A 23712-nucleotide genomic window follows, 5' to 3' on the forward strand; every position below is an offset into this window, starting at 1 on the left:
AGTCCTTGATTTATTCTGGTAAAGTTTACTAGATTCACTCCGTGCATTTTTATTCTTCAAATATTTGATTAGGCTGGATCAAGGATTTTGATTGTCAAACACTGAACCAGCTTTTGGATACAATTTTGCAGTATTGATCAATATTATCATTTCTCTTATGAAATATTTGTTTTCCAGCATACGAAAATGTGTGATATTTTTATTAGTCATGGTATATATTCATGTGACTGCAGTTAAAATGATACAAATGTTCTAAAAGCCGGAAATATTCTGTACTTTTGATAGCTCGTAAATCTCGTTTCAACGCTCATTTGTGAAAAATGCGACCTACAGTACTTTTGGTAGCGGCGTGTAAACTTAATAAATTTTAACATTCACGATTGTGCACTCTCTCAACTCTCATAGAAGTAATTGGAGATTCTGATTTTTTTTCCAAAGTGCAACGTACCACAGTTCTTCTCCAAAACTTTTCCTATTTCTCAACTTGTATATTTTTTCGCAATCGAACTTACTCACAGATTTTCAATACTTCATCTACAATATTTTTGTTAATAAATTCTGAAAATCGGAACATACTGCATTGCTCTGGATTTCCTTTAAAGCTCACGGTTTGAAAATTTTGGAATTCGCCAAACGTTTGACTCAAACTTTCCAAAATTGTTTGGAGTGTTTTATTTGGTCATTTTATTATTATTATTGGTGTATTTAAACAAAATTCCTACATGCAAATTTCGAAAAAATATTTTTGTTAGTTTCAATTATAAATGTTGTATATTTATCATAATTAGGAGACAAGAGCAAGATCACTTTCCAAGTGATAAAATTTTTTTTTTGAATTTTCAAGAAAATTTTCATCAACTATGTTTTCGAATTTGTTTTAATGGAGAATGTCATCTTTTTAAATAGTTAATAATTTTTTTCACAAAACAAATCCGCGTGTTTTTGGAAACTTGAGCAGAAACTTTTTCTATTTGTGCTTCAATGGTTATTTGTCTTCACTTTTAATAAACTATCAATTGCCATGTTTTCATATTTTTAATTTTCCACCTCATAACTCACCTCCCTCGCAACTCAGAAAATTAACATTGGCTTCCAAAGTTCACCACCTTTTTTTCTCTAACCACACCATACAAATAGAACTGTTATCAATCTGAAATTATTTAAAAAGACGTCGCTGAGATAAGAGCGTCAGTCCTTTACACGCGGCACGCAATGAGAGGAGCACTGCAGTTACTACTTTTTGTTGGTACAGTCACTCTGGTGAGACCTATTGTACACTTTGAAAATATTCTAGTTAAATTTTTATTCAGGTGGCCAGCAAGCTACATGAGTCCCCTTACGTTACCGAATGCTTTGATGTATGTTTAAATTGTTTTTTTGTAAGTTCTCAATTTGTTTTAGGGGCACTACAACTTCAGAGGCGTCTGCTTCCAATGCACTCCATGTGGTGACTTCATGTACGAGCTGTAAGTAATTTTTTGTTGATATTTTTTATGCCAAATTCATTCAAAAATTACGGGACACTGTCTCATCGTGGAATCTGTAATAAAAAGTCTGTAAACTGCCAGATTTAGCGGTTAGATCTTTAGATACTTGAAAAACCAATTCCTTATGAAATTGTAAAACATAAAACAATCTGACAGCCCGTGTATTCAAACGGTCTTGTCATTTAGCATTGATGTCAGAATACTGATAACTGTGAAGAGCATGTCATGCACACCTCGGTGTCATATGGTGTCGTGAAAACTTAGTGCTATTGAGTAACAAGGTGATTGATAAGAATAAACAGTACTTCAGTTTGAAAACAGAAATTTGATAGCAATCAATTTTCCGGGCATTTGTTTATTCAAACTTGTGACTAGCAAAACATTGAACATAGTGAGTTCAACTCACCATGGGTTTTCAAATTAACTCGGCATTTGGAGCATGGGTGTGCGGCAAATATGCCAAATTTGCCCAGCACAGCAAAACTCGAAAATGCAGATTTGCCGAATTTGCCGAGATTGGCAAATTTTGAAATTTACACATCAGTAGGAATGTTTTTCAGAAAATGGGTTTTTAAAAAATTTATTTAGGTACCTTAACTTCAAAATACCCGTTTATAAGGTTCAATTAATTTTCTAATATGAAAGTTTATGAGTTTCAAAATCTGCATGCAACCGTTGTAGAACATTATCATGCAAAAATTTAGTCAGGGGTCAAGCTTGATAAACAATATTTATTTTCAGTTTCTTATGACGTCATATATATATATATTAAACATATTTTATTATCTCGTACGGAAAACTCGCATTTCGTCGAAAATTTCCCTTTTGTGAAAAACTATTAAAGTTTTTAGAGCAAAATGCACGGATACTTCAAACACAGTTTGTGGATGGTGTGGAAACAAACCAAACTTGGACAAAATTTCTGATGAGTATGTCATAAAATGAGGCTGATTCTATTACAAAGTTAGCCCATGTTTCAGAGTGCTTGTCTCTTACCAAACCAAGTGTCTTATGTCTAGCCTAGATTTCATCGGGATGACCAAACTGAAAGACGAGCTTGTCAATGTTTTTGATGATGAAAAGGATAGTGAGGAGGTAGAAGAGTTACCAATTAAAGATAATTTCATCAAAGGTGAAAATCTTGAGATGATTGATTCAAATGAGATCAACTACGATATGGCGAGAAACAGTTTAGAAGATGTGTACGATAGTCAAGAGCACCAGCTACCAGACCCGACTTATGAAGAAGGAGATGATTCAAGTTCTTCGGAAGAAATTGGCGAAGAGGAGAAGACTGATGAAAATGAGATTGGAAGCGAAATTGTTTCGGAAAAAGTCAAAGCTTACATGATTGAAAAAAGTGAAAAAGTTCCGTCTTCTGTTAAAATTGCGAAAGGAAAAACTACAATTGTTTCTCATGAGGTAGGTGGAAAACAACAAAACAATAAAGTTAGCATATTTAAATTGTGCTATGCACTGCGGATCTGGAAGTCAGGAACACTGCCTGGTAGTGCTCTCACTGGGATATAAGGGTGAGGCCGGACTTGAACTCGTGGCCTCCAGATTGCTAGCGACCACCACTACCAACTGAGCTATCCCGCTTCTGAAATATGTCGGAGCAAATCATTGAAATAAGAAATTGAAAAGTTTTGTATACTCAAAAAAATTTTGAAGACTTTTTGACGACCCAATTTTCTTGAACTAACTTTTTTCTTTTTGTTTTTGTTGATTTTCTAAGTGTTTAATTTAAGCAAAATTCGCACACAATTGAGAAGATGCCAGAAAAAGTGGCTCCGAGTTAAAACCGTTGGGGTGGTTAAACATTTTTGAAACTGCCGTCATAAATTCCCTCACTTTTAGTATCATCTATAATCTACAAAAAAATTATTGTGTGAAGCTAACTTTTTGATGTAAACTTGGGATATCTCGCTCTTATGTTTTGAAATTGACCATGAAAATTGAGTGCCCAATTTTTAAATTTTCAGAACTAAATTCATCATTTTAATTTCAGGAAGCCGAGGCCACATTCCGAGAGATTGAAGCCCTACCAAACCCTGTGCGCAAAATCAACCAAGACGATTATGACTCCTCTGAAGAGTCAAACGAGCGTGAAATCAAGTGGGACAATTGGGTTGATGATCAAGTGAAACCAATCAGAACGGTATGTCTGCAAATCTACCCGGATTTCTGAAATTTTTTTGAAATACAGAACGTCGAAGTTGTCGAAGCCGAGGAGATTGAGGAATTTGACCAGCTCATCGCGTAAGTCAATGTTTCAATGATTTTTATTTGAGAAATTTCCATTTTTCAGAAAGTCGCTCAAAAATAGAAGAAAGATCTTGAATGATGAGACAGAAAGCTCACCACTATTCATTAAAAACTTGGGTTCAGTCTTTGTCATCTGTATGGGAATGATCATTGTTGTGTAAGTAAGCTAGATCACGTGGATTCAGAATGTCATATTTCGATTTGATCTTCAAAAAATGCGGGAGTTGAGACGCAGACATCTCATCTGATTTCGCATGGTGCTAACGTCTCAATTTTTCTGGAAAAAAACTTCCCGCCTTTTTTTGTAGATCAAACTATAAATCAACACGTCTCAGATTCTAACTTTTGAACTGTAAAATCTATGGTTTGTTTTTCCAGCACTATTCTCTCTATCACATATGCTTTGATGCGTGCGGAAAGAAAGGAATTCTTGGGCGTCCCCACCGACTCGCAGGACTATCATAGTAGGGATTTCAAAAGAGTTACAAAAAAATCTAATGTACAAAGTTTATTCCAGTGATCATTGATTCCAGCAATTATATCGAGAAGCTTGAAAGCAAGGAAAAACAGGCCAGCCGTCACGTTCATGTCAACCCAGTTTTCGATGTTTGATTAATTTTATCTTCTCCGTGAGAATTATGAGAATTATCTGTTTGTATATTTAATCTTCTTTATTTTTTTATTTTTGTATTTTTTAAATGTGCATCCGCATTTTCCATTTCATTTCTTTTTACGTTCTGAAATAGTAAATTTAAAATTTATGGGAAGAATGTATCTTTGATAAAACCTTTATTCCATTTCAAAAAAAAATGTCGGGGTAAAACACCAAAAAGGGAAATGGGTGATAACACCGCCTGAGGCCACGAAATTTAAGTGGAGGGAAATGAGAGGTGATAGAGATAGCATATAATACCCGAAGTTGCATGAATGGCTGACAATGCTCGAAGAAAAAATCAAACAAGGGATGGTTCTAGAAGGGAAAGTGAAAAATGAAAAAGAAAGAAAAAACGCAGAAAGGTACATTTGTAATTAAAATTTCAAATATGGCCATTAAAACTTTTTCAATACGGTTTTTAAAAAACAGGTAACACGGAGGATAGTGGATGTACACATAGATTAGCTAGACGACAGACTGAACAGAAGCAGTGCCCCTATGCGGTCTACTATTAACAGAGCTGATTGATACGGTACTTGATGGCTGTGCTGCGAAGCCTCTTTTGAGTTCGAGCTCTGCATAGTTCACACCCTCGTGGAATGCAGCGACCGTTGTCCGTTTCTTCTGAAGTGATGATGAGAAAAAAAACAAAGAAATGAATGAAAGAAGTGAACCCAGTTAAAAAGCTTTAAGCAGAGAGGAGGCTGTGAATTGAAAGCTTGGATTGGTTGAGAGCATGCACACCAGCGTTAGAGCCTTGAGAGAGAGGGAAGTAAATAAGGAAAGCAGTAACACAGTTTAATAAGAGACACGCACACACATAAACGGCCATTTTAGTGTGTTAGACGATAGACATGCGTAATTGAGCATCTTTGACAGCCTGGTCGTACGCGTTTACCTAAAATCGTTTGATATTAAGTGGGTTTTAACATTTTAACACGTGAGATATGAGTGGGATGTGAAATGGTGGATAATATGAGCTTAGAAGCGAAGCGTTGGGGAGAGGGTAAGTTATCACAAAAAGAAGGAGAAAACCGAATACCTAAAACATTTTTTTTGATTACTATGACAATGTGTGAGAATGGAATGAGATTGATTAGGAAGTCGGGGGATTGGGATCGGGGGTCGGAAGATACAACCTTCAAACTCAGACGACAGCTTCACGACTCAAATAGACGCCGTACGCCGTATCGCATACCTCGGGTGGGTGTTGTGCGAACAATCGTGGAGCATTTGGTGGTGGCTCGAAATAATCATTTTCTTGGTGAATGTTCAAGCTGAAAATAGGATTTATTACAGCGCTATTCTATGTACTATGATCTTACTTACTTTGCTTTTGTTTTCGGCTCATTGTAGTCTGGGTGATCTTTCACGCCTGAAATTTTATTGATGATTAAACGTGTTCATAATATGTATTCTGCTAAATTATTTGAAAAATTATAACGGAACTCTGCCACTTGGGAGTTCGTTTCCTTAAATTGTAGTACCCAGCCACATTAGGAAAAAAAAATGTTTTAAGCCAAAAAATCTAAAACATGAGAATTTGTTTTTCTAATTTTCATATAGCTTCTACTTATCTTTTTCGATTTTTTTTTCGATCTTCAGGGTGATACATCATCACCGTACGTTATTAATTAAAATTTCAACTGTCGAACTTACAGGAGGGCTAACGGTTCTAGGTTTCCTAATTATATATAAACGAATTTCGTGATGAAACTTCTCAAACTTTCTCAATTTTAGAAAATATACTTATGGCGGTTCAAAATTTTAAACAATAATTGCTTTACCTTGGCTAAAATCTCAAATTTTGGTCGATGTTTTGTGTCGCAGAACTCCGAAATTGGCTTTTTTTAAATTTCCATTCTTTATTGCATATTTTGGTATTTTATCTTACATTATTGATTAAGCTACATTACCTTAATTAATAAAAAACGACCAAAATATGCTATAAATGATGATAAACCAGTTTTTAAATGAGAGATTTTAGATATAATTTAGCCTTTTTTTTGGAAATTTAGAACCCCCATAAAAATATTCAAGAAAATATTTGAAAATATTTGAAAAGTCTTATTAAGGGATTCGATTATTTGGACTCGTGTTGAGTTTTTTTGGGCCTATCCCCAGTAGCCTTTTCTAGCTTTTCGGGCAATTTCACTTGTACTTTTTGAAATTTTTTATCTTTTCCTCTGGTAACATTGCTACTACAATTTGTGACAACAATCCCACAAGTGGCTTGAAACCCTAAAGTTCACCATGAAACTGTATTACTGTACAAAAATTTTTTCCACTGTGAAGTAAATCTCGCATTTTCAAACTCACGTCTTCTAACACAAACTGCAATAATACAGATGACAAACAGCAAAGCAGCGACGCCAATCAAAATGTACATCCAGAAAGTTGGCATGCGACCCACCATCGCACTATCCCCACCAAGTAACGCATCCATGGAGACTGGGATTCTGCAAAGCAACAAAATTGAAACCAGTTTGTCATTCACACGCCTACTGTCCGTCACTATTCAACCATCTTCCCATAAAACACTTCCACAAGTGACACAAATACTTGACGTCTTCACAGCCATAACGTCCTTTTTCTACGACTTATTGTCTCTATTTGCATATCTTATTCGCTCTCACAAAAAGAAAGCCCAAATGAGGAGAGGTTGACCTCACATGGGATTTGACCCCTTCTACTCTTTCTCCTTTTCTCTCGCATTTGTACACAATATGCGCGCTCACTTGAATAGGTAAATAGGAATGTGCATTTGGCGTATAGCAAAGACATTGGAACATCTTATTTGAATAGTAAGGGTCCCCCCCCCCCCCGCGTTTGCTCATTAATCTACTGCTCAACTCACTGTTTCGATCCGAATTGGTTCTGGAGTTTGAGAGCAATCCGACGATATTGATCTTCTTCACGAACTGGGGAAATTGAGAGCCGAGCAATGTAACAGTTGGGAACTGTGTTGTTGGTGACAGCTGAATCAAAACGGAAGTTTTCCCATGATTGGCCGACCTGAAGAGAGCACATTATGTTAATTTGTAATGAAGCATCCCAAAAATTGTTCAAAAATTCCAATTTTGGTCACGTTATTTCATTGGTTAGGGTGCATTTAAAGCCCGAAGGTGATCACAGTTTTTGAAATTTTTAGTCACCTATCGGCTTTAAATAAACCTTAATCAATGAGATAGGGTGAGGTAAACTTCCTAAATTTGTAATTAATTGATAATTAAAAAATAGATAAAAGTTGGGATTGCTACGACACGGGAAAGTGACCAAAATTAAAAATTTTACCTAAAACTAGACTATTTTTTAACGAAATTTTGAACCACCAAAAAAAATGTTTGAGTATGATTTGAGAAGTTTTATTACAAAATTCGTTCATTCCCAAACTGTTGGTCCTTCTTCAAACAAACGTTATTCTTTAAAAACTTAGGGATTTGTCTAACCCTGGCATTAATTGTTACTCGTTTTATTACTAGTTTCGGGTTAAGTTCCCCCTCAGAATTAGGTGTGTTTATTCATATGCCTATTTACATCAAATTTAGGCCGAAGTCATTAATCCAAGATGCATGCGCGAGTTATTAGAAAGTGCACTGCCTTTTCTAAGCCTTTCCTAATTATAAGATCCCCACCTGAAGGTCATTTTGATCGATGCTGAATACAATTTCTCGTGGTGGACGTGGCATTGGTTCGGCACAGTAGTGAACTAGTACTGTTGCGTCGTTTCCGCGTTGCTCAATGCTTGGTGGAGCATCTGAATTGCTTGGTGCTCCGATGACTTGAACGTTGAGACTGGAAGTTCCTGGAGTTTCAAGACTTGGCGAGCATTCTGGCTCTCCTTGGCTGACTTGAGAGCAAGCTGCACACCAGTATTGTCCGGAATAGGAATAGTTGGAAATTCGAAGTGAGCAGAGTGCTGTGAGGCGAACAATGTTAGCGGATCTTCCTCCCTCGGGTGGCAACTCCTGATACTGTCCCTCCAATCCTTGCGGGCAAGCGGCATCAACAACATCCCCATTTGGTTTTCTCATTCTCCAGTAGACAATCGGCCGCGGATTTCCCTCAACCTCGCATCCCATGTTCACTTGTTGATTCATTTCAATTCTGTTGCTTGCAAGGAAAGGAGATGTGGATTGCAATTTTTGGAAGTTGTCCTTCAAAAGTTTTGCCGATGCTGGAATAGTAATGTAATTAGAGAAACAAATAAAAAAACGAAAATCAATTCTTACAATATGGATCAATTTGAACTGCTTGCGACAGTGGCATGTTCGACTCGTCATGCAGACCGTTATTGGCTTGACATTGAATTGATTGCCCAATCATTTCTGTTCCAATCGTGATTTCGGCACCAGTTCCGCTGTAAATTGATGGGTTACGGAAGTTGCAAATACACAATTTACCTTGGACTTCCATTTTTCAACCATCGGTACTGAGTTGCTGGTGGGTTCGATTGAACGTCGCACTTCAAGGTCTTTCTTCTGCCACTTTGTTGGCACAATCCATCAGCGCCGCGGACACATTCCACAAAGAATCTGGAAGCTTCAACCATTGCATGACCCTCTAATTAGTTCTTTATTCCTGTTTAGAATGTGGGTAGAATGAACATTATTTCCCTTTTTTTTGTAACACGCCGAAGCAAATTGCACTAATTATTTTACAACATGACCCCCCCCCCCCCCCCAAGACAGTCTGCATACTGTGTACAGTTCTTTTTTAATAACCACCTAACCACCCTTCGGCAACATCAAAACGTGTTCGTATTCGCTTTTTTAATGGTCTCAATTCTACTTACCTGTATCCTTGGTTTCCAATTAACACGGGCGATTGTCCGTTCGAATCGACAACATGCGGCTGACGAAGATATCTTACATCGACAGTTGCGGGGGACGAATCGACGGTACCTAAAAATTTGAAAGAATTGCGCGTGTTACGCAATATGGTCCAGGTGCTTCTTGAGAGCACTCCTATTCATTCTCATTTCCCTCCACCTACCTCCGTTAAGAGCCGCTTGGCACATGATGGTTGCACCGGTCCAATTAGTGTTCACAGCAATATCCTTGAGTGTGACAGCCTGACAACAAAAGAATGAAAATTATGAATCAGCTCATGCCCCCCCCCCTCTCTCTTTTTTTCTTAATTTGAATAAAAAAACTCATTGTAAGAAATGAGTGACATTGAAATGAGATCAATGTGTATGTGGTTACACCGTCCGAAATTAGTGCAAAAAAATGGCGGGGTGGGCGCCACAAAGAAATGGCGCGTTAAGTGACACAGGATGCGTCGGAGTGTGGAAGTGAATAGAACACTGATCAGAACACATCCGTTATGGTCTTTACGCAATGGGATGGAACAGTTTATTTTAAACATTTTGGGTGAGTTAGGGTTGACTGACGGCTTGGAAAATTTTCAACGTATAGAGCCTCAAATGTGCTAAAACAAACAAATTTTGTTATGCACTTTTTATAGCAGTTCAACATTTTTAAAATGTGATCTACTTTTGGCAAAAATCATCAATTTGATCACTTTTTCGTGTCACAGTGGTCATCATTTATTGCATATTTGAGTTCACTTAAAGCCTATAAGTGGTCAATTTTTAGTCAGGTTTAGAAACCTATCGGCATTAAATTTACCTTCATCAACGAAGTAACCCGAGATAAACAACCAAAATATGCTATACAAGATGAAAAATAACAAATTCACTTCGGACCACTGTGACACAAAAAAGGTCAAAATGGAAAATACTAAACTTTAGACCTTCTTTAAATCAATTTCATGTCTCAATTAACACCATGCACTTATTTCTGTGAGAATGATTGAGTGTCCTATTGACCAATAGACGACAGTAAAGCATGGGAAATCTACTCTTATCAGTAAGTTTTCGCTCTCAAACCCTTAGCGTGTTGCGTAATATTCTATGTGACCCTTCTACAGATTGTCGTGTTTGATTGCGGTCTATGGAGGAAGATGCACCATCTTGATAAGTGGGAACGATAAAAGTATTAGCAAATGACCTTTCTCTTAACCTTCTCTATGTCTCTTCTGATTCTTTTGTTGCATAAATGGAACTTGTCAAAAAAAAATTCGGCAACTTCAAATATCCTCGTGCTTTGTAGAAAACGTTTATGAAATATTTGTTGTCCGTGTTATTAGAATCGTATATTTCGGGGCTTTCGTTTCAATTAATCACTATAATCAAATCAACGAAAGTCAATCCAATGATCCGTGAAAACTTAACACATGATTTGTAGATTTATAGATTACATAATTATAATTTATATAAAGTTCCTCCTCGTTCTCTTTGCAACACACCTTTTAATGTTTGAGAACTCTGAGAAAGAAGGCCAAGGGAGAATGTTAGATGGTTATGAATATACACGCGCATCTCGTTTTCCCGTTACGCAAACACAACCACTAAGCTTCCACTAACCGAAAATATGCACCATAACATTTAGGAAAAAGGAACAGACTGTGTCTATACATATGTCGAGAGAGGGTACTGGTACTTGAAATTGAAACCGTGTATTTAGACGGAAGAAGCGAAAAAAGTGTTTTAAACCGGATGCAACAGTGACCTTACTTGTCGCAATTTGATTTGGAGAACACTTTTTTTTCGAAAAATTTGAAGCATCTCTGCGTGATGAATTAAGAATAAAATGATCGATGATATCACTGTAGACGAAATGAAACAATAATCAATCACGATTTGTCAAATCGGCATCGGTTTAATATAATTTTTCCGGACCTCTGGACAAAACCATTTGGGACCACAGGGATTAATGGGGACCCTCTGTGCTCTTAATCCTAATGTGCGATGTATAGGCATAAAATGACCAAACAGACAAGAGGGTAAGACCTTTGTGTTGCATGCACTATACCGCCACTAGGCCTTGACCTTTCCGTAGAAAGGCTTATTCTCTTAATTTCTTATTTTCCGCTGGAGTTGTGCGGATGTATCTTCCTACCACACACTCACTCACACACACACACAAACACACACTTTTTACGAAAAGTGTAAATTAGAGACTTTTTAACGGGTCGTTAACAGCTTAACGGTACGATTTATGAGTACGGTGAAAGTGGGAAGTGTAAAACGAGATGATGTCAGTTCAGTGCCTCTTTTTTTTTGGTTGCTTTCTTCAAAGGTTGCAGTGACTTGATCGATTTGAGATGCCAAAGAAAATAAGAGAAGAGAAAGAAGGAAACAAGAATCACTAGATTAGGTCGGATTTTGACGCGTAAAAGAAAGAGAGAAAGAGAAAACTGAAGGCCGTGAAATAATTGAAAAAAAAAGAAACATTTGAACGTTATTTTTATGGAGTGGCTATTGAGAAGCGGAATTCCAATCAAAGCTAAAAATTAGTTGACTCACCGGAAATCCAACACGACGAGTTATATCCTGAGCCGAGTTGAGCACATTAACCATGTCGGTAATGTTCTTCTCAAGACAATCGGTGCAAACGAATCGCAGTTGGGAAACTGGAGCCTCGGAAACGCAATAGATTGCCTCTTTAGTTGGTGTTCCGTGCATGGTCCAAACGACTTGGTTAAGCTGCTCGGCATTGGCGACTGGGTAGGGAGCATCAGTGATTTTTACTTGTGCCATTATTTGTGACATCATTTGAGCTGAATTTAGTTGTTTTACTACAACCTGTCGTTTTAATTAACAAACCTGAGCTCATACTAAGCATGATTAGTAGAGTAACTGCTAACGGCAATCCCATGGTCTACAAAATGCTTGTAATAAAGTCGAGAAATAAAAGTTAGAAAGTGTAAGGAAAGTAAGAAAATTTGAATTGCAAAGAAAATCAAATCAAATCTTCATGCTTTGGTTCGTGTTCAAAAAAATACGATCGCATGCAAATGACGAGGGAGTAAGGAAAGAGAGAGGAACGATTGCGCCTTTGGTAAGAGAGAGAGAGAGAACACACGCACACAATGAGACGGACTGCCGGGTGAGGGCGGGGCCAAAAAGGGACGGGGATAAAGAAACGGGTGAGGTGGGGGAGAGGAGAGACGTACCTCTCTGCCGTATACGGACTTTCCTGTCAGTGAGGTGGACCACCAAGATAAGAGGCTCAACCATGCGAGGGACTGTTTGTGTGTGTATGTGTGTGTCACAATGTTCGAGTCTGCCGGCATTTGGTGGATGGATTGGGGCAGGTTATAATTATACTGATAACACGAGGCACCTCGGCACAAAAGAATAAAAGGTCATTGAGAATTATAATTGCTCCAGGAAAGAAATGAGAACATTTTTTGAAGATGAACAATTCATCTATCAAAAAAACTTTTTTTTTTCAACGTATAAACTCAAAATGTGCTCAAATCAACTAATTTCGTAATGAAAATCCTCAAAAAATTCAGAAAAATGTTTTGTCGGTTCAAAGTTTCAAAACTCAAATCCCCGATCCGGCAATTTTTCTGTATCACAGTGGCCCGGAGTTAACGGTTTCTTTAGTCGTTTAGCCCATATTATTTCCCTGATTAAGGTGCATTAAAAGCCAATTGGTACACAAAAATTACAAAAGTTGATTGGCTGCCGGCATTAAACGTACCTTAATCATCGGAATAATGTGAGATAAAGTTGTTAAAATTTGCAATGAAACATTTTTATTTAAAAAAAACCAATTTCGAAATGCTACGACAAGGAAAGTGGCAAAAACAAGGAATAATTGAGTCTTTTTTTTTTCGAAAAAAAAAAAAATTCAATCGTCATAAAAAAATTTGAAAGTGTTTTGAGCTGACTTTTGTTCATTTCAGCACATTTTAGGTAAATACATTCAAAATTCCTACAACCGTTACACCCCTTTAAGCTTACAGTTTTGACAATATCATGCCTCAAAAATGTACCAAATTAAACATTTTTGTGTGTGTGCGCGTTTTGTACACTGGAGCTATTTGATGAAATTTTAAAAAATTGAAGATTTTTTCAATTTTCTATTCAAATTTATGAACGCTGCATTTTACAGTGTTTTTGAAAACCGCTGCACACCGTAAAAACACTAAATTTCTATAACAATGTCACAAGATTTGGAAATCAAATGTTTTGATTTCAGAAACAAATTTTCAAATTGATTTATATCATTACACTGCATCTGTAAATTTTGAGATATTGCCAATGATAAGACTTTACTAAAAACAATTTCAATACACCTATTTTGTTTGTTAGGATTATCTAATTTGAACAACATTTTTGTTTGCCTTTTATTTGACCTTAACAAAAAAGTACAACTACTCGTTAGAAACTAGGTTCCACCCGCCAAAAGGTAACCCATGACTGATTCGGGAGATAGTTTTTCTTTCAATTCTTAGTTTCTTCGCTTTCATTTTTCAAACAGCCAATTTCATTATCTTTCCCGTTCCCACAGAGACATGAAGGTATTCGATTTTCGACAATTGGTAAACGGAGAGGTAATTATGGAGGAACACAAATAATTATTAGGCGCATCATTGTTTTCATGGGTGGCCCTCCGGATGAACGCAGACATTGGCAACCGTTTAAAAAAGCGAAAGGATTTGAAAATGATTGGTTTTGAGGTGTCGGATGACCGCAGATGGCATGGGAAGGCCAATCAAATCGAGGAGAAGGGATTGAGAGGAGACGGCGGTTCCGAGAAGTTTGGCTGCTGCCAATGTATGAACAAATGACTTTTTGTCTCTACGTGTACAATTAGTCACAATTATAGCTTTTAGAGAAAGAATAGAAGAAGATGAGGAAAAACAGGGCAGACAGAAAGAATGGGATTGGGTGGCGGTTATGAATAGCCGGAAAATGTGATAATTGTTGGAAGCAGCAGAAACGACGGACGGCAACTAAATGCATTATGATGACGCAACGCAGTTATTGTTGCAACACACACACACACACACACACACAACTCACACAGGTGGAACGATGATGGGAAAGAAAGAAAAGACCGCATTAAAATACTAACAAATCTTTTGTGAATAATAAGGGAATTGTAAATATTTGCAATGTTGACGTTGATGCTACCATAAAAGAGCAGTTTAAAAAACAATGACATTTCAGCAATAAAGTTATCATAGCAGGGGAGCCTCTGATCTTTATCTTCATCTTTAATGGAGTAGCGCTAGTAGGGACAGTGTTGAAAACTACTCCTATAGTACCAAAATGATCAAATATCAGTTATAATTTTCAAAAATGTTGTGCATTTCTTTGTTTCAAAAATCGAAGTCTCTGTTTAATAAAAAGTTGCATTTTTAACATTGGAATCTATGAAACAGTGCTATAATTTTTTTAAAAAGTGGCAATAACTAAGTAATTGCCATTTTTGACTGTCAATAAAAAATTTTCAAAAAACTTTTGAAAAGGTTTACTATGATGTGGTTATTTTAGAACCGTAAACCTTTAGGCGTGTGAGATATCGCACTCTTAGCTATTCCGCCATACCTTCAATAGGGATTTTGTTTCAAAATACTCAAAGTGGTCCCAAATGCCGAAATACTACTAAAAAGGAAGCATTTCATTAGGTTTGAAATCACCCATGATTTTGGCGATTTTCCAACTCTTGCGGATATTTTCATTTGAAATTTCGCACTTTTATCTGTTAACTTGGCCTATATTTTCCAACTATTTATTTCTGGTGCTTTATTGATATGTTTTACCAAATCAATGTTTGCAAAACATCTTGTCTTTGAAGCTATGCAGCTCCTCTGAAAAAAATCTCACAAAAAAGTAATCAAGTAAAAAGTTGTAGATTATAACTTTATCTATAACTTTTCGGTTGAACACTTGTTCTAAAAACATTTGCTTGTCAAGCTGGAAACTTTTGAATATAGCTGCTCATTTTTGGAATATTCTAGAAAGTATAACGTCTATATCTCAACAACCAGTTTTTTTTAGAAAACGTATTTAACTTTTTATGTAATACATTTTTTAATGAAAAAATTCATCGACATTGAATGTATCTATATCGACGATAGAATAGAACAATAATTGAATTAAAATTGTCAAAATTTGATTTTTTTTTTATTTTTGAACCGCCATAAAAAATTTAGAGAAACTTTTGAAAAGTCTCGTTATGAAATTTGGTTTTCAAGCCAAATTGAGTACAATTTACCTTTAATTCTAAAGTTTGTATAAAAATCAATGGGAAGAATGCAACAAGTAATCAGAAGTATTATAATTACCGTAAAACGTGACAGACCACTCCTTCGAAATATGGTAATATATCACAAATGCCCGGGCAGTAGATAACTATCTTATGAGAAAAGGTGTGATGCACTAGAAAAGGAGACATCAATCCATCATCCTCAAATACAATTCATGGTCATTACGCGGAACAAAAAAAATTCCAGCTCATTGTCGGTGAGAAATGGATAAGCGTGAGACTCACAATTGAATCTCGTCCGATTTATCGTCGAAAAGGCCCATTTTTCGCGCAGTAAGTGTCTGACTTTTACGCCTGATAGTGATCTCGGCGGCAGCGGTCAATTCTATTTGTACGAAATCGGTGAGGGATGTTGAGAGAAAGAGGGATTGAATTCCGGCTGTGATTCGGCAAAGGGAAAATGAGATTTACGACTGTCCACTGGCCAAAAGTGCGTTTGTTGAGGAGTAGGGCCTAGTCTTGACAACGTTTCAGACAGTAGACAACGAAGATTTTGCAATTTTTGATTACTGAAAATAAGAAAGGCGAGACGTGTTTTCAAAAATGCGGAATTTCGTCAATTTTTCTGATTCTATTTTTTGTGGAAAACATCGGCCAATACACCGTGTTCATGTGTACTGACTAACACCTGACCAGGTTCTATCCGGAAACAGAAGAGTGTTGCATAGGTGTTAAAAGCAAAAATGAGCATCGATTACGGTGCTGTATGTAGCTGTGAATGTAATAGGGTTTCTAGATTATCACTTTTAAATTTGGAAGACATAATTGAATACTAATAAACCGTATATTGCAAATAATTTTTTTTTTAAATTTGAAACATTTTATTGACCTTTTAGTGTGTAAATATGGATATTTAAAACATATGTGGTCTTAAAAGGTCGGAGGAATTTTTTTTTGATCTACGACTTCCAAAAAAGTGACAAAACTGATTCTTCCAATTGTCAAAAAAAAATAAAATTTATAAATTTTTTTGAATTTTTTATTTGGCCAATGTGGTGCCAAAGGCAGGTTATTGATTGTAAAAGAAATTGGCATTGTTTTATATTTTCCAGCCGAATGGAGGATAATTTGTTTTCAAACATTCAACTTATTAATTCTAATAGTATTTGGACCTCTACATTTAAAGAACTCCGGTAAATCTATAAAATTCTCTATTTTTACTTCTGTTGGAACATTTTTTCAAAGGCCAGGTTTTTTAAAGGTTTAAAGGTCACCGCTGGTCACTCCACATTTCCACATTTCGATTTAATATTTAAAAAAAATTAATTTTAACATTTCAAAACTATTCTCCCCATAAAAATGTTTCTATATAAAGTACATATAAATTCATAGCAAAAAAATCACTTACTCTACAAAAATAAGTCCTAGAATTAAATTTTATTTTGAATAGTTAAAAAAAAACAAGAAACAAAAAAGTTCCTCCCTGAATACAGGAAAAATGTCAAAGAAACATTTATGTACGGGACACATTTTGGAGAAAAATCTTTTTTTTCTGAGAATTCTCTATTTGCGTTCTCCTCCAATTCTCCCGTCCATTGTATCATCAGATGACATGAAACTACCGTCTTCAGGTTGTGTTGATTTAATTCCAGAATGCAAAACCAGTTTTCTTTTCCTGTGAGTATGAAAATCATGAAAAAGAACAAAAGTAAAAGATTTTAAGAATTTTTTATTGCATATTGGAAAAGAGGAATAGAAAAAAGGCTAAAATCACATGAAAACGACTGGATTTGATGGGAATCCATCATAAGGTAGAATTTTGTTTATAATGAAGACATTTTATAAGACCCATCTGAAATTCAACGGTTTTTAAGTAATGAGAAAGCAAAAAAAAATTAATCAGTTTTGTAAAGATTTAGTAGAAAACAGAAACAGGTTCTTGTTAAAATGAGTACTAGCAAGAAAGTCAAGAGATGTGCAAGACATTAAACACCCTTTTTCGAAAGTATGCTCTGGATTTTGAAATAAGATTCTTAGTTATCATAAGCTGAATGTCATGTTTGAAAAAAAAATTTGGCAGACATGGGAAATAAGATTCAACAAGAAAAAAACCTAGGTGCAAATACGGATTGAGCTGTGAATGAATGATAAATTTGTGAGAAATCGGTGCGTGTGAAAGAGCGATTTTGGCATTCGGAAACTTGCTTACTTAGTAAGTACAACGAGAAAGTGGTGAGCTAGAAGTGAACGCAACTAATGAGAAATATTCGAGACAGATCGCTGAGATAGACAGAAAGGGGGATGAAAGGCGGCAAGGTGGCAAGGCAAGAATTGTGGTATTACAGGAATGGCTGGAAAGAATGGAGTCAATGTGTGGTAAAGCTGAATGTGTTGGAAGGAGAGGCTTTGTTAAACGGTTGCTAAACAATTGCCCATCGAGGATCATCTTCTGTTTCCGAGTCAGATAGTGGTATCGAGCCAGGCTGAGCTTGAATGACGCGAGCGCTCGAACCTTCTCGATCTGGAGCCACTACGACGGTACTGGTGGGGTACCTGCGAGGTGATGCCGATCCACGATACGATGGATAAATCTGAAAATGTTTTATTTATAGCAGCTGACACTCTTCAACTTCTATATCACTTCCTTTATTCGAGAGGTATGTTTTTAAAAATTAATTTTCTGGGAAATGTATGTATTATAAATTTTGTTGAATTGGAGAATGTTTAACTTGATTTTTTAGGTGCGCATTATAATTTTTCATAAAATAAAGTAGGGATCCCATCCGGCGTCGCTCCCACGCCGCTCTCACGCCGCGATCGAAATCTTTATTACGATGTGCGGAACCCAAAAAGTGTCGGACACGGAGCCACGTTTACTCCAAATAGTGACATATCCTATCGCACTATTTGGTGTAAACTTGGCTCCGCGCCCGTAACTTTTTGGGCTCCGCGCATTACTATAAAGATTTCGATCGCGGCGTGAGAGCGACACCGGGTGGGAACTCTATAATAAAGTATAGCGAGTGTCCAAACTCAGAAAATGTCGGACTGTCCGGTCTAAAACGAACGCGAGACATCCGGCATTTGCAGAACCGGACGGCGTCCGGGTTGCCTACTCCTCCGTTAACAATCCAATTCAAAACTCACATCTGGACTCGGCGATGGTATTTCATAGTATTGCGAGCTCCTCGGCGTGTAGTAGCTATGACTCGATCTCGGTGATATTAGTGGTGACGTGCTGTACATGGGCTGATGTTGTTGTTGTTGTGAGGTGGGATGGTGCGAGTGTGAATGACTAGTGTGATAATCTCGTTGGTACCCGGTTCCTAAACCTAAAACTTTGATTAAATCAAGCGAGTGAAACACTATGATACCATATGAATCATTGAGATGCTGGTTATATGATGATGGCTGGTAGGCCGACTCGTAGTGCGTGGGCATTGTGGAAATCAGTGGTAATCGGCGCGCTCGGACCGCCGTAGGCATCGGGTCGTCGTCCTCGCTGACATCTTGTGGAGTGGAGTCTGATAGAAGGAAAATGCTTGAAGTGTTAGAAAACCAAAAGTTATTGAGTGTTACCTTGATATCTTCGGAATTCTCGCTCTCTTCGATAACTTTCAGCAACACTCGAATCATCGGAATAGATTGGACTTCTTGAATATTGATTATGATTTTGGTACGTTTTGTGGTGTGAATGTTGCAAATGTTGTGAGTGTTGCTGGTGATGTGGTTGTTGTTGTTGTTGTTGATCCTGATGATATTGTGGATCGTGGGAAGATCGCGAGTGTTCCATTGTATTATAGCGATTACGCCTAATTATCGGGTCTCTAATTGACATCTGGTACTCCGATCTCGAAGATGGAGGCGATTCTGAAATGAACATGTAAACATGCGATTAGGGTTCTTTTGTTTATTATTCTCTGCAAATTAAACGCCAAAGTCTTGCGCGTAGCAACGCACATAAAAAGCGGGTCAATCCGATAATAATCGCAATGACATTTTAGGCGGCGGCAAAACTGCCTAGATCAATATCTAGAGGTCTCCTCTCCGTCTTATTCGTACGCTTACCGGTGCGATATCTGGGTGGATGACCGTATCGTTCAGCAGGACTCGGCGGTGACGCGCGGGCCATGCTTCGGTATCTAGGTGACGATGGAGATCGATTATCTTGAGCCAACAAATGTTCGGTCTGGAAAGGGAAAGTTGAAAGTGAGTATTAAAACGGATAGCAAGGGTAAGACTTCTAAAGAAAACAACTACACAAATAAATTCGGTTTGGCATTTTTGTTGGTTTAAATGCAGAAATTATGAAAAATTAACTTGCATGCAAAAATTTACTTTGACGATCAGCAGCAAAAATGTTGAAATTATTTTTCAAAATCGCATTAAAAATATACTAACTTGCAAAATATTAAAAGTGGAGTAGTGCCATTTAGGAAATTGTTAAAAACCACTTTCACGATGCCAAAATGACAAAATATCATAGTAAAGCTTTTCAAAAAAGTTCGGAAAATTTTTTATTGACAGTCAAAAAGTGGCAATTACTGAGTTTTTGCTCGCAGACCATATAATTTTCAAAATATAAAACTAAATAAAAAATCATATAAAATTTAGAACATTTTTTGATTTAGTTTTACTATGATATTAGCTCATTATGGTACCATTTGCGAGTTTTGAAGCAATTCCCTACCACCTTTGAATCTAAATAATTTCTGTGAGGTAAGAATAAACTTATAACTTTTTTTTAAGCGAATAAAAAATCTACCCGTAATTTGATAAAGTTTGCATGATAGTTGATTTTGTCAACTTTATGATATAATTTCAAACAAAGATATAGAATTTGTTTTAATCATTACTCAAAAATTTATGAATTTACAAAAATATTATTACCCTTTACAGGGGATTGGTTTAAAATTCATATCGGTAAAAAGATTTTGTTAATGATAACCCCGAAAAAATCTAGTTGCAACAGAGCAGTTTTAGCCAAGTTATGACGTTTTCAAATTGTCCCGTTTAAAAAAAAAACTACAAATTCCGAAAAAAAACCTTGCAGTTACTTGGGTAAACCATTTTAATTGTAGCTATATTTTTATTTTTCACCAAAATTTTTTTAAAAAATCAACAAACCAATCCCTTGTTTAACATGCATGGAAAAAGGAAAACATGGAAAACAAACCAAAAACAAGCAGAAAAGCATGCGAGAAAAGAAGAGGATCTAATAATTTCTACAAGCATGTGCTTAAAACTCCGTGCCAAAATACATATATAAACAGCAAAAAAACTCATAACCATTCTGTTGGTAAAATAAATTATGCACACAGGTTAAGGTAACTCATCAAAAAAATTGAAATACGCGCATTTTGACAATAGGGTAAAGATGAAAAAATATACTCAAGCTCGGGCTGGACGTTTGAATTTCTACAAACCTCATCATATCGAGAACCTCTATTGCGACTGTAACCAAAGCGGTGCGAATAGTTCTACAAAGAGGTTGACGTGGATTAGAATAGGTAAACATATTAATTGGTTGGAATCGCTATAGAATTTTGATAAGGTTTTTGTTTTGTGTTCTCTGAATTATAAAAAGACACAGTGGATAGAATGGCGAGAAGAGAACAATATAGCACAGTGTTACCTTTGAATAGGACGTGTAAGAGAGTTCAAATACAAAGACGGTATTCAAGACGTTCACTGAGAAACCCCGGAGACTTGGACTCGGTGCTCAGAATAAATCACACGAAAAGAAAAATAAATTTAGAACATTGAAAAAATGGAACTCTAAAAGGTGGCTGTGCACTGTGCATGATCTCTAAAAAGGACAGAACTGAAACAAATGAACGTTTGATGTCTGATTTGTGTACATTTGCTGATCGGTTGCACCTACCTGATGCGGATTGTGGTCGGCTGATGTGCCTCGTCGAATTTTCGAGAACATATCCGACAAACGCCTGCCAGTCGAGTTCATCTTTTCGCTGGAAATTGGTTTTTTATTAGAAGCGTGATAGTAATTTAAAAGTTCGATATGATACAACCTTCCAAACAAAAAAACTACAGAAGCATTTTTAAAGTGGAGCCAGTTGTGCAATACAATTTTTTGTTTTTTTAAATTTGAATTTTACAGTTAAAAGTTGACAAGAACGAAGTTTTCAAACACAGTGCTGGCCATAAAGGTATGGAAAAAACTGATTTTTTTGTGAATAGAGCTCTGAAATAAAACAACTCGAAAACTAAACTTGGAGCACATTTTTCAGAATGATTTTTTACAGGCCCCTACTTCGAAAAAAACGTTTTTCAATAAATCATTTTCATATGATTTTCTATTATTTGTTCTTCAATTATTTTGATTTCGAACAGTCAGAAAATTTGGCGATTTACCAAAACTTTGGTAAAAATTTTTGAAAAATCTAAAAACTGTTTAGATGTTTTATTATGATTTTTGGTCAGTTTAACTATTGCCAGTGATTTTATACAATATCTCACTGACCCCACCGAAAATTCACTTTCTTAGCTGCGCAATAGGGTTTCCATACAGGCTCAAAAACGCCTGTCTCGCGCGGCAAACCTCGCACCCTGTATAATGCGGTGCCGAACCCGAAAATTGTCGGCCGCGTCTAAAGAACCGCACTTCGCACTTTGTGGTTTAAACACCAATCCTTCGGCTTTTTGCTGTAGTGCAGAAATGAGGCGAGAGGTTGACGAGAGAGGCAGGTTGGAGGCAGGCACCAGATCCTGAAACCGCGCCTGCCTCCCATAGAAGCCCTACTGCGCATTTATTTTCTGAGTAGGAAATGGAAACATACTGCTGCTGATCAACACTTTGATATTGCACATCTGTGACGTCTCCATCCTGTTTTCCAGATTTGATAGTGTCGACGAAGCTATTGAAGAGTGAATAGGGACGCTGAACAATTATACAATCTGTTTTCAAACACTCTGTATCAGGCATTACTTGACCACCGCCACTACTCGTTCCCTGCATTTGTTGCAAGGATCCTTGTGCGCTCATCGTCGGTGCTGCCGAGAACTGCTGTGCATGTTGTGGAATTATCGGAGTGGTTTCCTCTGGCGGTTGTGGAGTGTGGGAAGAATGTTGCGATTCGGCAGCTTTCGCTGCAGCGACCAACGATCGTAAGCCTCCGCCAAACAATCCTTGTCCACCGACCTAAAAACTCGAAGTTAATAATAGTTTTTAAAACAATTTTCAGCTACGGTGCGCTGGTTGGTTGGAAACATGCTTTTCAGTCAGGAAAAATCTATAACTCTTCAAACTCATCAAACAGGTGTTTCTATAGAAAGGAAATTTCAAAGAATGGATCAAAATTTCAAAAAAAAAAAGTCGTTCTAAAAGGAATTGGACCTGTGACTCGTTGGAATCTTTCGAAAACCAGTGGAACAGCGCATTTCGTCGTTTTCGGAGAAGTTCGGCGGCACGCTGTCGTTTGACTGCCTCTAGCTAATTATACCTCATTTTCAAGCTCATCCTACACTTCAGAAAAAAAAAACAACAAAACTATGTAGACTCTAATTTTTCGGCGAAAAAAATGTTTCGAATTGAACCGAATAATCTAGAAAGCCTCTATAAAAACACACGAAAACCGTTAAACTCTTAAGGCATAATATACACTGCCTTATCTTACACTTATACAAAAAAATCTGTAAGTGAGCGAGAATTGAAAGCTTGAGTAAATGAACAATGACCTCACATACCTCCGTCCCGCTTTTTCGAGCTCGATAGTTTTCGAGAATCAAAAGTCCTGCGTAGATTTTTCCCACTGTGAGCTTTTGGAAGCAAAGTTCTGAAAATGAAAGGACTGTGTAAAATAATTATTCAAAAAAAAGGTAACGGTTTGTAAAATTTTGAACATATATAATTTTTAAAAAAATGCAAAAAACATCAAACCGTGATTCGGTGGAACAACCAAGTCAACCATGTTTTTCTTTGCTTTCAGTGGCCAGATTTTCTTTAATGTCAATCTTAATTCCTCATCAGCTTCATCCATCTCTTCCACCGGTCTCATTTTTATGCTCAAACTTTCTCGAATCAGTGCGAACAGGGTAGTTGTAAAGTGCACAGTTCCGTCCTCTGCTACCGGCATGTTCATTCGGATTAGATGTTTATAAGCCAATCGGTATGGACATTTCTTTCCAAAACCGACAGGAGGTGCCATAATTCTTAACATCTCATACATTTCGGAATAGTGAATTCGGCCCCTAAAATTGGAAAGAT

The 23712-nt window shown here is 36.8% G+C and overlaps 3 protein-coding genes and 2 non-coding genes across 28 annotated transcripts in view; 3 read left to right on the top strand and 2 right to left on the bottom strand.

Moving 5' to 3' along the window:
• Window positions 1–1200: 1200 nt before the first annotated feature.
• On the top strand, window positions 1201–4551 carry T02C5.1 (TNFR-Cys domain-containing protein). Of its 2 annotated transcripts, NM_001029698.7 has the most exons (11): window positions 1202–1260; window positions 1311–1358; window positions 1402–1466; window positions 2339–2416; window positions 2468–2582; window positions 2634–2909; window positions 3499–3648; window positions 3697–3749; window positions 3799–3912; window positions 4134–4219; window positions 4273–4551. In NM_001029698.7, the coding sequence occupies exons 1-11, from the start codon at window positions 1213–1215 to the stop codon at window positions 4365–4367; spliced, it is 1128 nt and encodes a 375-aa protein (NP_001024869.1). In that variant the 5' UTR covers window positions 1202–1212; the 3' UTR covers window positions 4368–4551. The 2 variants fall into 2 exon arrangements, with proteins under 2 accessions (NP_001024870.1, NP_001024869.1); NM_001029699.6 differs by having other exon boundaries at window positions 1201–1260; window positions 2468–2909.
• On the bottom strand, window positions 4528–12137 carry igcm-3 (Ig-like domain-containing protein; the record flags this gene model as incomplete). Of its 9 annotated transcripts, none has more annotated exons than NM_001404193.1 (12): window positions 4528–5034; window positions 5609–5687; window positions 5740–5785; window positions 6730–6869; window positions 7268–7425; window positions 8046–8587; window positions 8643–8770; window positions 8814–8945; window positions 9206–9314; window positions 9406–9484; window positions 11783–12036; window positions 12083–12134. In NM_001404193.1, 12 exons carry the CDS (start codon window positions 12132–12134, stop codon window positions 4876–4878), a joined length of 1878 nt encoding a protein of 625 aa, NP_001391189.1. The 9 variants fall into 9 exon arrangements, with proteins under 9 accessions (NP_001391189.1, NP_001123175.1, NP_508479.2 ...); NM_001129703.4 differs by having other exon boundaries at window positions 4535–5308; window positions 12083–12137; NM_076078.6 differs by having other exon boundaries at window positions 4535–5687; window positions 12083–12137.
• Window positions 12138–17197: 5060 nt separating this feature from the next.
• unc-2 (Voltage-dependent calcium channel type A subunit alpha-1) overlaps window positions 17198–23712 on the bottom strand; it is a gene marked incomplete at both ends in the record, with an annotated part of 52607 nt that continues 46092 nt past the window's right edge. For 6 of the 15 annotated variants that reach the window (NM_001368494.4, NM_001368495.4, NM_001368496.4 and 3 more), the window contains 10 exons: window positions 17906–18076; window positions 18633–18817; window positions 18860–19009; window positions 19065–19355; window positions 19554–19674; window positions 21370–21457; window positions 22286–22386; window positions 22435–22647; window positions 23193–23281; window positions 23386–23696. In NM_001368494.4, coding sequence (NP_001355464.1) covers window positions 17906–18076; window positions 18633–18817; window positions 18860–19009; window positions 19065–19355; window positions 19554–19674; window positions 21370–21457; window positions 22286–22386; window positions 22435–22647; window positions 23193–23281; window positions 23386–23696 — 1720 coding nt within the window. Of the gene's footprint in view, window positions 18077–18632; window positions 18818–18859; window positions 19010–19064; window positions 19356–19553; window positions 19675–20911; window positions 20966–21369; window positions 21458–22285; window positions 22387–22434; window positions 22648–22842; window positions 22935–23192; window positions 23282–23385; window positions 23697–23712 lie in introns of those variants that run through there. The other 9 variants (NM_001348591.4, NM_001348595.4, NM_001348596.5 and 6 more) reach the window with 8 other exon arrangements.
• Window positions 18448–18630, top strand: T02C5.6. The gene has a single exon (NR_070546.1). It is a non-coding gene; the product is annotated as an Unclassified non-coding RNA T02C5.6 (non-coding RNA).
• Window positions 22836–22983, top strand: T02C5.7. Its single transcript, NR_070547.1, has one exon. It is a non-coding gene; the product is annotated as an Unclassified non-coding RNA T02C5.7 (non-coding RNA).

Source organism: Caenorhabditis elegans, chromosome X (genome assembly GCF_000002985.6).
Source record: "Caenorhabditis elegans chromosome X".
NCBI lineage: Eukaryota > Metazoa > Nematoda > Chromadorea > Rhabditida > Rhabditidae > Caenorhabditis > Caenorhabditis elegans.